The following is a 16,705-nucleotide window of genomic DNA, read 5'->3' on the forward strand; positions in this document are numbered from 1 at the left end:
AATTAATATTTGATTAATATACAAAACGCTACATATGCAATTAATTGTTGTTCCAAGGTGTGCCTGTCATGCAACTAATTAGCCAACACTTTCGAAAATATCTGTAATGATAACAATGGAAAGAAACCGAATGCTTAGCGCAAATGTCATTTCATTGAATGATACAAAAAAATCCAAGAACTCATCATTAAAATCACGTTTCATAACAATGCGCCAGTTGGAATTTTTTACTCCGACGAGTTCGTAAGCAGACAAGAATTCTAAATATTCCCACCACCTTTGTGCACATACCACACCAACGTAGTAGGTACTTACAAATACTGCGCAAAAAGGGAAAAATCTTTTGAGACGAATTTGATATATTTACCGTAATTCGTCTTTTCCCGTAAATACTTCAGAAAGCCGAAATAATGCCATGATGCTAGCAGTTCTAAGTTTGTGTTTAAATTGTCATATTATGACTTAACTCCATATAGGGTGCCGAGCCCAGCAACTCAGTGGGTGTGTGTAGGTTGCTCTGGCCGTTGACCCCCGCCTATCGGTCACCACGTATGCTCTTGTCACTCTTATTTGATTTCCTGATAACTCGGCTTAAGAATATTTGCCCTTCAAAGACCTTCGGTGAAGCCCAAGTTTCAACGCCTGTCTCATTTTGCTGAACGCCTTTCCTTTCACATCGTACTCGTATACTTGTATGATTCCACATATGAATCCAACTTACATATATGGTTATTAATTTTTTGCGCCATATTCCCTTTTTATGTCCTTATGAACGTTATATCGGAACATAACCATATATGCACCGGTATAAGCAGCAGTATTATGTGTTTCTATATAAATAATATTTTGTATAGGTTAGATATGTTTTGCTTAAGACATTGTTTAAAAGAGTGCGAAGCTGTGTGTGACACCGACTGACTGTACAGTGGTACCTGTGCGTGAGTCATGTCTACATCTTTCAAGGCGTCTCGTTGCGCAATGTTTGATTTTGATGTCATCGCCGTTGACCGGTCACGTTGTTTGAACAGAGCTTTTTGTAAGCATGTAGGCGAACTTGCATATTACCCTTGAAGCACGCTCTTCATAAAACATCGCATCGGTTGCGCTGAAATATTATATTCCAAACTCAATATATATTTCAGCTGAGCTAAATATTGCTTGTGGTTAAACTTTGTATTGAAAAGGGGCTGGTAAGAAACCGTGTTAATTATGTTTACTTTCATTTTATTTGAATATTTGTACTACGGTTCTGTGATCCCAACGCTCAATCTAAATTAATTTGTAAATCGTTGTGATCCCATTTACTTTAAGATTTTAAAAAATAACAACAAGATTGATAATAAGTTTCAAAATGAACATTATTGACTTTGCAAAATTATCAAAAAGAACTGTACAGAGGGATACGTTACGTTATGTATGAAGTAAATATTCAATAGATACGATAGTACATGCAAATGCAATTTAGACGTGTTTTTTTTTTTAAACGGTTACGAAACAAATGTTCATCATGTGGAAGTGGTGTCGAAAATGGCTTGACCCCGCGCTAATATCAGCATTGCTCACATGTTGTACGTCCGTAACACGAGAGTTACGTACACCATGTTCTGCCCATTAGTAACCAACAATTTAGGTACTTCCTACAATTTGTATGCCACTCTTATGTTCTTTTGACAATTCTTATATATCATGCCGTGTGCGCGTTTTGTACTACATGATTTGTGTTAAAATTAGAAAGTTTATAGGTACCTATTTCAGCCGTTATTGCTATCGATAAAAAATTCTACTCGAATTTGAATAGCGGGCGTCATCGGATCACTGCGCACAGTTTAAAAAGCCTCATTCAATAGAAAATCTAACTGATATATGTTCTGTTTAATACAACATTATTAAACAGTAGTAATCATAAGGATACACTCCACATCTTTATGATCAATAACTCATAATAATCTACACTACTATATTGGTGCGATAATCACTGTATAAAGTAATATAATATCGCACTTTTTAAGGAAATGTTACTGTTAAAGAAATGTTAATGCTGTTGTTCTCTTTATCACAAATATGACGTCAAATATTATTGAAATTCATGCGATGCGCTATGTCCATTGCTCGCTATAGTCAGGTGGAGAGATGGAGAGACTCGTTGAAGAAAACCGTCACGTTTTTGGAGAAAGCGCAGCATTTGGTGGCGGGTGGCCCGCTGCGGCCGGGCAGTCCATACGTGCGCGCCGCAGCGGTTAATTGTCCTTTCGCAGTCCACAGTTTGACACTAATACAAACAGGTGACTTGCGAAGTGTGTGATTCCGTGAGTAGCACGTTTACTTATTTAAAAGTTCAACATTTTTTTATTACAATTTTCTCTCTTACAGAAACATACACTAACTAAAATTTACTAAAGTAACTTTCGTTATCTAAGTCTTTGTCGATTATCAATAATCATAACAAGTTTACGTAACCTTAAACGCAATGGTAAATTAAACATTCAAACGCTTCCTTTCTAATTACTTTTACTATTTCATGTCGAAAAAGAGATCAGTGCAGGTGTCTTGTCGTTACGTTCGACCGCGCACAAATCAGTGAAACCTAATAACTGGTGGTTGTGCTAAATGTCAATGTTTATATGTGAATAGGTGACGTAACAAATATTACTTATGTACGAGATAATTAACAAAATTTAAGTGGTCATAAACCACTTAAACTCGCAGTGCTCGTCTTTTGGTAATTGTAATGTTCCCCACCGCCGAGGTCCACTCCATATACCCAACTCTCAACGATTAGATGAAAAGCACCTTACGTGACTGGTGGCTAAGGAAACTGTGCTAAGTAGAAAATCAAGTTTGCATTTCTCATAAACATCTAGAAATTCGAGAAATCAAAGCATTGCCTCGAGATTTATTTAATTCTGTACGCAGAAGTACTTTTAGCAATAAACAGTATCATTGAGTTGGATTTTCGTTTAGAAAATTATTTAAGTAAAGCTTTTCGCTATTTTCTGGTTATATGATAGCACGTTAATTACTTAATTGCCATAGACAATCTTCATAATTGAGTGTTCAAATAAATTAAATAACAGCCTAAGGCACGCGAAACTATAAAAATGCATTGAAACATTTATTGCCTAGCTCGGTATTATGTACCTATCAATTAAATGCCTCGCCGCTCAGAGTATTTTGCAGCTACATTAATATAATGCCGTTTTAATTAACACAAGATGTTACTTTCCCCTCTCGCGTCGCTTCTGTGGAAAACCGCGAAAGTTAGTTTAACGCTGTTCACAAGATAAACGCGCGCGTAGCAAGAATGTTTGCTAGTATATTTACTTATACAAAATAAACTTTTTTAAATAAAATCATTGATTCAAAAATAGAACCAGCGAGTAACAAACGAGAGTGTCGAACGGTTAACTAAGTCTAGGGTTCTAATTTTAAACGACATACCAAACGGAAATTTAGAACGCTCAACGGATTGCACGTTCTAAATTTAATTTTGAGTGCAGCTGCCAGTGTGAACTTTGTTCGTAGAGTATTCACTTTTTATTTTTAAATTATTGTTTTGAAGGATAAGTAGATTCTTTACCGTTCTGTCTTTCAATAGAAAATGTTCCACAAGCATGAACTTTGATTTATCGCTCGTAATCGCTGGGCGTGTTAGAAACGATTGTTTTGTAATTGGCAATGACAGTGAAAGTGTGCGCAAATAGCTGTCGTCATATTTGTTGGTAAATACTATTTTTCTTAATTGTTCCTGTCTTTTCTGTTATCCTAGTATTTCGTGACTTTCACCTTCGTTATTGTTGTTCGAATAAATTAGCCTAATAGACGAGAGATCGTGGCCAAATTGAATTATTAATGTTACGACATTTGGTAATTTATTATGAAACACTACGTTACTGGCTTTTTTAACGTTATTTAGCAAACTTGTAATTATTGATTACGTGTGTCTATGGACCATCCATGCGATGAGAATATACTACTTAGTCCTATTATTATACCAATCTAAATTACAGTACAGCACGGTTGTTCATGCGAAATGTGCGTAGTACAGTCACACACGTGATTGCTATAAACTTTAAAGATTGCGTCACAAGTTCACAAAGCTAGTGAAATCAGCGGTGTAAAACTGAATAAGTCGTCAAATATTGGATTATTATTGAGTGTCGTATCACATACGGCTGTCTGTATTCATGCGTGTTAATCAAATCTAATATTACATAAGCGTGACACGGCTTGTACACAATACATGTAGCTATGATATTATCTGTCACCTTGTAATAACAGCGCGAGCTCCAGCAATTCTCGGTTACCATTACCATAGGGACCTTTACTGCACTCGGAACGAAAAACGGCACAACTGCTGTGTAAAGTACGCATAATTGTGCCTTTTTTCGTTACGAGGGCAGCTATAAGTAACAGTTATAGATGTCTCGACTCGTGCGAAATTAAACACAAATGGCATTAACATAAGGTAAAATTTACAATGTACCGACAAAACGTTTCGGTACCGTTAACGAAAAAAAACATTGGAAGTTGCATTTTGCGTTCCATTTGTTGCGAACCCTGGAACGGCTATGACGTTTACCTTTTTCGATCGTTGGTTATCACTACGAACAATCCTTTGATGGAAGAAAAATCTTCCATAATTTAAGAAATGTGTAGCCAACCGTCATGATGTAAAATGCCGTGTATGTTTTGTTTAGGTTTGTGTGCCTCCGAGGCCGAACGGTTACCATGCCGGACTGCCACGCAAAGGTTCCAGGTTCGATTCCCGGGCCGGGAGAAATATTTGTATGACCTACACGTATTTCTCTCGTGAGTTTGGGTGTAATTTGTGGTTGTCTATGTGGTGTCCATAGCACCCGCGACACAGGTTTTCCCTAGTGCGGGGCTATGCTGAGTGTGTGCGTTATTATTGTTAGGTGTTTCTTGTTGCTTTTACCTATAGGCTCAATTTTTATTGCGGCGAAACCGATTTGTATCGATGCAGTCGCGCGTTTGCATCGATGCAATCGCCTATAAATCGCAAGTGTAGCGAGCAATCCTAATTCCTAAAATTCGCACGAAGCGTTACGCTTCCACATTTATGTGGCTAACGGCTATGGAGTGGAATTCACTGCCTGCAGACTCGTTCCCTGAAAGTTATAACTTGAATCTTTTCAAGGCATGAGTGTATAGGCATTATTTAGGTGTGCATGCTCCATCGTCGATCTATCGTCACTTTTTTTTATGATGTCAAGTGACGGGACGAACAAGCCGTTCGCCTGATGTCCTTAACAGTTGCAGTGCCACTCAAAGCTTTACGTTGCAAAGATCTGAGGGGCACTGGCAGTGCGCCCGCCACCCTGATACGTAAGTTGACAAGTCTCATGTGCCTGTAACTTCACCAGCACCCTTACCCTTCAAAACCGGAACACAATAATGGTGACGTCACTGCTTGGCGTCTGAAATAGGTAAGGTGGCAGTACTACCCTGGACGAACTCTTGCACAGGAGCGCTACTGCTACTAACTTTCCATCAGGTGAGATGGAGGACAAATGTGCACTTACATTTTTATTAAAAAAAAGCAATCACGCGATTCAGGAACGCTGCTAAAGTCGACGTGTGTAACCACTCTTGAAGTCCGGTGATTTTAATGACAATTCTTTTACTTTGATAGGTATAAATGTACATTGATGAATGATCTTGTTGAAATCTACTCGTCCGAAAAGGGCCAAACTTCTCGAGGGCATGTCATCTATAAATCGGCGAAATGCCTTAGGGATCCTTCGGCATTCGTACATGCAAGCCCATACTGACGGTAATAATGCCGCGGTGTCCTTAGGCATGCCTAAGCATACCGTCGCGACATCACGCTCGCACCTAGCATCTCTTGAGATCAGTTGTATGTAACGTTGCAAATTGGTTTATTAGCATAACATAGACCATGTGTATTTAAAAATGGTAGTCTTGCTGAAGAAAAAGAGAACTATATTCCAGGAAGGAGATGAATTTGGGTGAACAACCTACCGAAATATCCCAAAGCATGCATTTTTGTAGCTGCGACCATTACAATTGAAATTTCTATAAATTTCTATAATGTCGTTAACGTTAACGTATTTTACTTTTCGTCATATTAATGCCGTGCCGTCCCCTTAGGTTGCGGCGGACCTTACTCGCATTGGGTCACTGAGGTCGACTATGACCTTCACCGTCTTTTTAGTAGATAGATACAATTACAGTTTAGTAAATTCAGGATATTGTTTTCAGACAACAGATAGCGCGGACTTTTTGGCAACGCGTCCTCACACAGCCGCCGTGCTGCCGGGCAAACCGGCAGGCAACCCACTACAGTTCGTGCGCGTTGGGCCTGCCGACCTGGGCAGCCGCGCTCGCGAGCAACTACGCCGCGCCGAACTCGCCAAACGCACCGAACCATCCAGGATCGAACGCCAAGAGGACTGGCAGTCGGTGAGTAAACACACAAGTAAATACGCCACATGACGCACCACTTACTTGGTCTCGCATAAAGGAATTCCTAGTAAGTAAGTGCTAGACTAATTAAAACTGCAGGCACTGAACACCCGGCCTAAAACTATGGGTCCACCTACTGTAAACGTGAGACTTCATTGCCTATTACCCTCCCAAGGCTCAGCTACAATGGGAAAAGCGCTAAACGCCCAATCTACTAAATATAAAGCAAGTATGTCAGGTTTATACGAAACGCTTATTTTTCTTGATACTCTATAGTCATATGGAATATATGACGCTAATTTGAATGCAATGTTTACGTGATCATTCATAGTAATAATGTTGTCTGGATATGAAATATTTTACACATTATTACATTTTATTCATTTTACATTTTGATGTTCACGGGGCCTTAGGAGGTTAATGCGTTGGTCATTTTTGCAATTGGACTGATACAGTACATCCTCAAGCTAAAATACTTCCTTGGTGCAACACACAGACCATGTATCGTCTACAACACAATATCTATGAAGAAATCATTACTTCACCGAATACACACTTATGAATAGAAACTTATGAGAACTTTTCAAGATTAATAATTGTGTTCTCTTAAAAAGTTCAATATTAATAAAATTTGCCTACGCCAAAAAAGTATTCAACCGGTAACACTTTTGAGTTTAATCCCCACACAATGTATTGCGTACTACTACTCAAACCACTTAAGGCGAGTCTACTAAGGAGATGCGAGAAAAATTGCTTTGCTAGATCAAATGGTTTAAGTATTTACTATTAAATAACGGGGTATTAAAAATATACGATACACCTAAGGATATTGTCTAAAGAAGGTGCTGCTAATCATTACGTGATAGAATGTAGTTTACCCGATCATATAAAATTCCGAAAACAGGCTAAAATAAAAAAAAAATCTAAAAGTCTAAAACGAATTATTTGAGAATATCTCACTTTGCACATAATTTTTATATTGACATATTTCTCTTTAAGTATTACAGAGAACCAGCCAAATGTTGGTTTTCAACTGAAGCTCCTATAGTTATTATAATAACTTGAAAACTAACTAACTTGAAAATTGCCCCTCTGCTTAATGATACTCCCGCCGCCCGAAGCCCCGTCAGTCGCCATCAGACGATTGTCACCGTCGGTTCTGTGTCAAATTTTCTCCGCCTGTTCTTATTTTATTCATATTAATAATTTAAGCGTGCAGATTACGGGAGCGAACCCGCTCGCCTCACCTCCTAAAATCCAGATTCGCGTTAAAATACCTAGTCTTAATAGTTGTTTAAGCGTGTTGACAATTTTTAATCCTTGCGGTCACAACCACAACTGTTAAACTGAAGGAAGATAATGCAACTATTCATAAGTAGCATTAAGTAATTACTTAAAGGATGTTTAAGTATTATTTTAAAAGAAAAATATTACTCTGAGTTCCCTATTTCTAGGAAATAGCTCCAAATAATTAGAAAGTGGAACGTTAGAAGGATAACATTTATAAACACTATAAGCCCTTCCGCTCGTAATTTTGTAATTACTCGATTTGTCGTTATTTAACAGGCGACGTTAATAATATAATTTTCGCCGAAGAAAGTGAACTCTACGATTATATTGGCTTGGCAGAGATGCTTTTATAGTTTTCTTTTCCCGAAATGTGTTTTATACAGTCTATTGATTTATTGGAAATTTCTCATTACAGCGTGGTATATTTTCTGTATGGGCAAAGATTTATTGTCCTATAAATTCATCGGGACCTCAGCTCTCCGTTTTAAAACAATTGTGATTTATCGCAGTCACAATAAAATACTCGAAGTAAGTAGGTACCCCGTTACAGTAACCTTTTCAAATACTGAAGATCGTTGGGTTTGTATACCAACAGGTAGCACGCCATTCTACCGAAAGTTTTTAGTAGTGTCAGGCAACCGTGGATATTCAAAACAATTATAGTTATTAACCGACTTCAAAAAAATCAATTCGACTGTATGTTTTTTTTATATGTACATATGTTACTCGGTAACTCATGTTCGAGAGAGGGTAACTCAGTAGTGGTCCCGTTTAAATGTGAAGAAAATATTCCCCCCTAAGGGTGGCAAACTAGGGGATGAATCTGTATTCGCGCACTTTCCGGTAACCGATTTCAATAAAACTTACGTAGATGTAATTCCACGAACTTTTGAGATCGGTTTTTTTAGTACTCTGTACTGAGTTTATCAATGCAATTTCGACACCAGCTATGATCGACTGACCAATGAACATGAACGCTTTATCATACCCTATAATATTTTGCGTACGTAGGAATAGTACTTTAAATATTGTGGATGGGATATTTTTCTTCGCGCAATTATTTTATTTTTAAAAGTAAGTAATACTGCATTTAAATACTTTTAAAACTTGCTTACCTAATCTGGGAATCGAACCGAGCAGATGTGAAAAAAAACATTCTGTATTTTTATGATGGTGGTGTAATTCCTTATAAGTAACTAGTATGTTAATGTAAAGGATCATCTGTGATGCAGTAAAGGTGACAAAAAAATCTTAAACTGTAATTGGGGTGTACATGATTCAAATACCAGAGATACAAAACAAAGGTCGTTTATATATGACAGTATATCTCCTTGATATTCCCGACGGAAGCCTTCAACAGCAGCGGATATACGTGGCGGGCGCGTTTGTGTCGTTCAGAAGCCTGGGGAATGCTGCAAGTTTCCGCTCGCTCTGCTGATGGCTTGCTTTTTGCCATTGTTTTCGTTTTTAATCACAATTCTTAGAACCACTTGCCGCAAAGCATCCAATTGCTCAAATAGTTCAACATAGCGATAATTCGTACACCATAATTATATAATTTACTGAAATTCCTGGAAATGTGTCACCCTGGAAAGTATATCTTATCTCGTAGTGTGAAAGCGTAAACCGTATTCGTGTCAATGACGGCTATTGACATGCGAAATGGCACAAACTATAGTTAATACTTTAAAAAAAAATTATAACCATGTATAGACCGTAGGAAATTAAGGATATTTAATAAAATTTTCTTAAATTGAGGTTTTTTATAGGCACGACGCAAAATACTAAATAGACAATATCTTCTTGTATGAAATGAAATAGGAGCTTAAAAACAAATCACTGGTAGAATGTGCGGTAGAACAGGATATACCTTAACATTAGTACCTATCCTATATTACCTAGATTACCATCTTCTAAGCGGCTTGAAATAAAACAACAGTTGAGTAATCGCGGTGTTTGTTAAAACAGCAAGTACGAGAACAGTCAAGTGTAAGACTAGATCAGATGGTTCTAGATGTTATCGCATGGTACAAGCTTCCGCGTAAAAGCGAGAATCCTTAAGGATGTAGGAACAAATTAGAATATGTGAGGTAAGCAGTTTGCAATAAAATGGTTTTACTAAACCCATAATACTCTTCGTATCAATACGCAAATCCCTGAAATTGAAACCCTATTATTTAAATTGTTTCAAATTCCTAGCAAGATAGCTCTTTTTTGTTATTTGTTCCTCATGACTTACACCACACAAGTTTGCTGCGTTTAAGTCTAGTCGCAACATCGTGAAGCGAAATTGAGAAAAAAACAGCCGCACCGACAACACGCAATGTATTTCGCATACAATCTGCGAGTCTACTCCAATGCAAACAAAAGAAAAACTTTATTTAAACAGTAGCTCTACTTGACAGGGTAACATTTTGCAAATTCTTTCTCTGCCCAACCGCGTAAAGTTTTCTCGTGTAAATTAGCACGACGCAAATCGTAAGTAATAGCATTGAGGAAGAAAAATAAACGATTGTACAATCCACTGTTGTAAGGCCGAAATCGCAACTTGACTTGCAAATATGGTACTAGACAATAAATAACTTTATTTTTCTATCAGTGTAGTGATTTCGATAACCTTATTATGGAAGATAAGCATTTAGGCCTCTGTTTAATATTAATGAAATTTATAATTTAGTAACATAATTTTCATATTTTGAGCAACTAATTAATCACTTTGTTCAAATCGGTCCTAGATGAGCTTGTGCAATGCCGGTCTCTCAATATAATTTCAGTTCTGTGCTTTACAATACTCGCAGCTGAGTAATTTTATGATTGTCGACTAAGTCAAGTACAACCTTTTTAAGAACTTTTACATCCGACACTTAGGGTCGTATTCTAGAACTGTACTCAATGCTCAAGTCAGGATTGCAATGGAAACACAAGCACTGGAAATACGACCCTAATGGCAGGTACTTGAGTATGATTTCGAGTGCTTTAAACCTTACTCAAATCCTGACTTGAGCATTGAGTAGAGTTCTAGAATACGACCCTTAGGGCAATTCCGAAGGGCCCCCTGATCCGATTCCTGCCAGATCACCAACCAATAATTCATACAAATAAATAAATAAATATTAGACAACATCACAAATATTGCTCCGATCCCAAAGCAAGTGACTAAAGCACTTGTGTTATGGAAATAAGAACCAACGACCACCCAGTACCACAAACACCCAGACCCGAGACAATATAGAAAATTCAGTTTTTCTACATTGACCCGGCCGGGGATGGAACCCGGGATCTCTGAGATGGCTACACCATGAAAACCGGTGTGCAAGCCGCGTACCCACTGAGGTCGTCATATTACCGATGAATATATTTATTTGACGAAAATCCAACGATAATTAGCTACTAATTATAAATGTATAGGCATTATGGCCCCCATTATCCTAAAGTGCCCAGAGTGTCCAATTGGTCAATGATGGCCCTAAGTACAAGTATTTAAGAAAGTCATATTGTTTTGTGTTGTTTTATATTGAGACTGTAAACATTGATGATCTTGCTTTTAAGCTACTCAGAAGAACGTATTTTACTTCCAGCGTTTTCTATTTATTTTATTCGTGGAGGGAAAGAAAAGTAGAGTGTTCCCGACGCTACGCTTAGGACTCTATTATAGGACTGTAATCGAAAATCCTTCGATCCGTTATGAATCCAATGCACCATCGTCGACGTAAATGCTATTTTGCTCCCTAACATTATATATTAACAATAACAGGGCTACAAGGCCCTAGCCTAGGTCTAAATTACATCAAAATGCAATTATGTACAGCGAGTGTATTATAATGATGTCCTTGTGCCTTTTGATCGTGGTCCGGTAAATGGTGCAGCATACCTATGTTGCATTCATTGCAGCTTATCATGTTATAAGGTCATGGACTGACTTTATATTTTCGAGTACCCGCAATGATCTTGTTTTTATCACAATTGCAAACAGAAATATAATTTATTTACATATAGTAGTAACATTGATCGTGTTATATTCGTACGAGTATTTTTCTAGAAACCGTATATTAGTGTTTTTTTATTCTTTTAGAATCTGGACAATTGGAAATCTTCGCGACGAAAGAGGGTGGAGCACATAATAGAGCGGTGTGTGGAGGTGCGCCGCATGGAGCACGAGACTGGCCAACCGCGTACGAAGTCCAAGACCTTCAACGAAATGCTTGAGGAGAGGTGAGTACGACAATTTCGTCAGTATCGGCACCAGACCGCAGATGTGACACCTGGCTAAAAATTCTCCATAATATCGCTAATATCTGACCAGTTGATCGCAGGGCCGCACAATCAGACAACTACACATGAATCTGGGGAATCCAGCTACAATTTCACTCATGTGCAAAGGTCGTGACCGCTATAAACTCGTACCTTCCCCCTGCCCTACCCTCCCCACCTCTCCGCTCTTGTGCCGAGTCTGAACTTGAATATGCTGCGCGTCAATCTTCGCGATCGAATCGAAACGTATGCATAGTCGAGGATCGACTTGAATAACAATGACAATGGAAAATAAAACTCGGAACAAACAAAGGCGTGGGATACTAACTCAATATCGCGCAATAAATTCTCAAAACAACAAAAATCATGATGTTGCGCTCTACTAATGTGAGGAGATAAGAACACATATATTACACAATATTTTTTAATTCTTTTAATATTATGTTTGCATATAAATGAAATAACAAAGACATTATTCGGGCCCAGCCACACGATCAAGGTGTTTCTCAATATGGCGTTACTGATCAATTATAATGCAATACGGTACGCGTAATCAACCTTATTATTTTGCCAATACGTGGTCATTATTAAACTACAATAGTTGTATTCGAATGTTTCTAGCTTTATTTGTTCGAATCAGCAATGGATTATTTTGATTGCGTTATTTTAGGTACCTCGTTACATTTCTTGCTGCTTTCAGTTTCTTATTCGTCAGTAAAGCGAACATTGAAAGGCACAAACCAGACTATAGTGTTGAGCTTGCTAATCTCTAGGAAGTGTGAGCCTGGCGTTGAATGAATTAGCGTTTCTGTTATGTAGCCTTCAATAAAGAAGCTGGTTATTAGGTAAAGTGCATATGATGATGTGGGTGCAACCATCGAGGCTGCGAATGCACCCGTGCTTGGAATCTACTAACTCAACGATGGGCAACGCTTCTGGTAATATAATATCTAAGTCATTGACTCTACGTTCGTTGCATTGGTTGCTATTGCAGAGGTGATTTATTTAATTAAATACTTCCCTGAACACATACAGATGCAATAACGCGTACAATTCAATAATAAATACTAAATTTTATGAGCAAAGATCGAAATAAGTTAGGTAATTTACCTAACCTTCAAGTGAGGAACATAGTGTAAATATACCTAACTCGAAAATCCCGTAATGATTGAAAATAAAAGGTGCAAAATCAATACAAAATAGTTACATTGTTTCTTACAATTAAAAACTTTTAATCTGAATACACTAACATAGTAAAAGAATTGCCTAATTATTTGCGTAATTGCTACTCTTCAAAAATATAGAACAAAATACAATATAATAGATTCCGATGCTTGAAAAAACAACTCTTTTAAAATCTCTACATGCAGTTCATTTAAAAACGAAAGGTTTAGGTCTAATTTCCTCTGGAAGGAAATCGGCTTTCGTCAGATGTACGCGCCCCTTCGGTGTGGATTACACGTTGGTTACGCTCGGCGTGCGCTGGCACAGAGCGATCGAGTTACAAGCGCCCGTCGCCTGCGCAAGCACAGGAACATCTTTGGCAATAGCAGCTTTACTCTCTTAGACACCTCATTTATTCGCGTTAATGAGGCATTTTACCTCTTATTATAAGCCTCAACCTACGCCGCTAGCTAAGACTTACTATTCTGCTCCTGTTACAAGAAATAATAGAATTATACAAGTATATTTTGTTCTATTACTTTTGTAACAGAACTTTGTTACGTCGGTAAGGTGTTATGACAAGATTCAATTATTTTTTACATAACAGAGATCTATTTTGTAATCTTTACAAATAAAACAATCTCTCTGTAAAGTATAATATTGTTTCGGATGTCCGCTTGCTTATGAAAATACTTGTAAAAGATGTTGTTTGCGAACTATTATAGAAAGTTTGTAAGGTTTGCGGGTTCTTGAAACAGAAAACATTACGTATTTACGTTACTCTCACTGCACAACAGTTGCCCTAGTGGTGGGCCCAGATTTCACATTGTCATCTGTGAAAAACCATTTAATGCGTTCCTCTTTCTCGAGAACACAGATGGTATACGGATGGCCCTGATACGGAGACACTTATCTGACTTTAGGTATCTTAAACTGTCAGATAAAAGCTGCACACTTGATGACAGTCCGTAACATAGTTGTCACGACTATTCGAGGTTGAGACAGATGTAGTTGTCGCAGTGAAAGTGCCGGTTGATTTATTAATAAAAACCTTACTCTTTTGTTTGCATTCTTCAGCAATTATGAGTTTAATTTATGCTTACATACACTTTGCAATTATTAGCACCGAGAGCAAAAGCAAGTACGTGAAATGTGGTTCCTAGCTTAAGTACACTTTTTATACTTGATAGCGTATCTTTCAACAACTCTCATCAGATTAAAAATACCTATACACAATATAAGTTGTCTGTTATTTATCAAAGTCATAATCACTAAAATTTATTAGTCATATAACACTTTATCACCTCATACAAAATTCAGGTAAACATGAAACAAATGCGAACCGAATAATACACGTCACTTCCGTTCGTTCGCTAATCTAATTCCGACCGTTTTACGAATATACGAACAATGTAACGCATTCGCTGCAACGCCTTATAAACATCCTGTATTCGTTTTCAAAACTTCCAACAAACTCAGCATTTCCAGTGAGAAATTGTTCAGCAGATTTCCTTTATTTTACTAACATTGAAAAAAGAAATTGCTTTACTGTGCAATCTATAATGAAATGATCAAATGAGCGACGTGACAGGTGGTACAATTTGCATTCAGTGCAGCCCACAGCGTAACAACTGATCCTCAAATCAACTTTAATTTCTTACAATGCCCACGTTTCTCGTACAATGGCATATCATTTGACATGAAAAGCGATAATACCTTGTCATTTTAAGAGCTGAGATAATTTGCCATTGCACAATAGGCGCGTATTTTCGATCCAAGGTAATACGCAAATACTTGAAGAATCGTAGGTAGTTACTTTGCTTAATAGTAAACGTTTTTTAAAATGTTTTTGCTGATTCGCGCTAGGTATTATACACACACTTTGATTTTGCTTTTCATGACGTTCGATCACCCACTCCATTGCCCAAAACCCACAAGGTGATATAATTTAACAGCCTTATATGGACTCCTAATCCTGCAATATTTTGCATCAACACAACAGATCAAGCTAAGCCAGCAATTTATAATAGCTGCGAGTTGTACTCGCAACTATAACAAATTCGCTTGAAATCGACCTTTTTACTCCGAACTGGATTGTTACCAAAAAACTTAATAACATTTTTAAAGTAATGGGTTAATTTATTTTTTAGTGTAAGTGAACTTTCACTCCGTCAGTTTTTGTTTTTATCAATTTAAAATATCTTTCATAATTGCTTATATGGAAGAGAAGTTCAAGCCGTTCCTTAGTTTCTTTTTATTAGAAACAAGTTTTGACGAATATGATATTGTTAAGAAGATTCGTTATTGTTAGACCGCACGGTGATTAAGTGACGCTCAACAAATTATCCTTTAATTCAGTATCACGCCGAAAACCACATAAATGTCCTCGTCGACATCAAATTGTTGGGTGTTAAGTGTCTTTATTCTTTTCTGAGAGTCGATACTAGTGCTTGTCGATCTACCGTTACTCGTTCATCTCGTCTGTCAGCCGCAATGGGGTCGCGACTGAGATATCGTTTCATTTGTCTCGTATTGCTTACTAAAATTATGTAATTTTATATGTAATATCTATTGCGTAGTGTTGACTACTACTCTCGTCGTTCGATTTATTATGTACTTAAGAGTTCCTTAGGAAAACTAGAGTAACCCTGCTCTACACCAATGGCAAGTTTCAAGAAAGATCTTCACAGATTTTAGTACTTCATTTCTAAAATACAAAGTTACAACACAAATCTTCATTGCGAAATAGTTCGCTACTACGATATGATGTGATGACACAGATTAGTTTATCGTGATATTTCAATAAATAGACATCTAATCTAATCACGTCCCCGCTCGGCTAAATTCTAAAATCTGATCTCATTACAAAACTAGACTATTCAACAACTGACGGTTGATCTTTATATTAGCGCAGTAAGAGCGTTGACATGGTAGTAATAATAAAGAATTATTTGTGAAAGGCAGCGCAGATTTACCGTTCTAAATCTGTAATATCTGTTCAGGATGACAGTTTTGCAACTGGTTATATTTGTAATTGTAATTTGCAAATTGTTGCAGTTTACATAACTTATAATTGGATTAAATTAGTTTACTTAACAATAATTTCATCGGGTTAATGTGCTCGAAATCGAAACTTTTTCGATTAGTTTCCATTAATTACTTATTTCTAAAGACAATGCAAAATATTGCTCCACCATTAAAATACTAACGTACAAGATCGCTGAAACTTTATATAAAATGTTTAGTTATCTAATTTCAAATATAATTAATTAATTTCGTCGCGTAGGATCTTCCTGAAGATTTTTATAGCAACATTTAAAAAATCTTACACTGATCTTTATAAATTCAAAATATTATGTTTTAAATATTAGGGCGATTAACGTATCCTTACAGTCAAAAAGCTGCTGTAAAACGTCGCTAAATGTACAAGTCAAAACTTTTTCTATCCAAACAGACAATCGGATGATTGTTTCACTTCTAGAAAGCTGGCTCACAATCGGCTACAATTACCAGTGCGGCACGAGGTAATGTTCGACCATCTGCCTGTCTGTCT

General features: G+C 37.2%; 1 protein-coding gene across 5 annotated transcripts in view; it reads left to right on the forward strand.

Moving 5' to 3' along the window:
• Positions 1-16,705, forward strand: part of LOC113239499 (LIM domain only protein 7) — a 112,959-nt gene that overhangs the window by 67,161 nt on the left and 29,093 nt on the right. For all 5 annotated transcript variants that reach the window (XM_026476530.1, XM_026476531.1, XM_026476533.1 and 2 more), the window contains 2 exons: positions 6,244-6,444; positions 11,810-11,949. In XM_026476530.1, coding sequence (XP_026332315.1) covers positions 6,244-6,444; positions 11,810-11,949 — 341 coding nt within the window. The remainder of the gene's footprint in view (positions 1-6,243; positions 6,445-11,809; positions 11,950-16,705) is intronic.

This window comes from Hyposmocoma kahamanoa, unplaced genomic scaffold (assembly GCF_003589595.1).
Source record: "Hyposmocoma kahamanoa isolate Upper Pololo Valley unplaced genomic scaffold, ASM358959v1 99879, whole genome shotgun sequence".
In the NCBI taxonomy this organism is placed as follows: Eukaryota; Metazoa; Arthropoda; class Insecta; order Lepidoptera; family Cosmopterigidae; genus Hyposmocoma; species Hyposmocoma kahamanoa.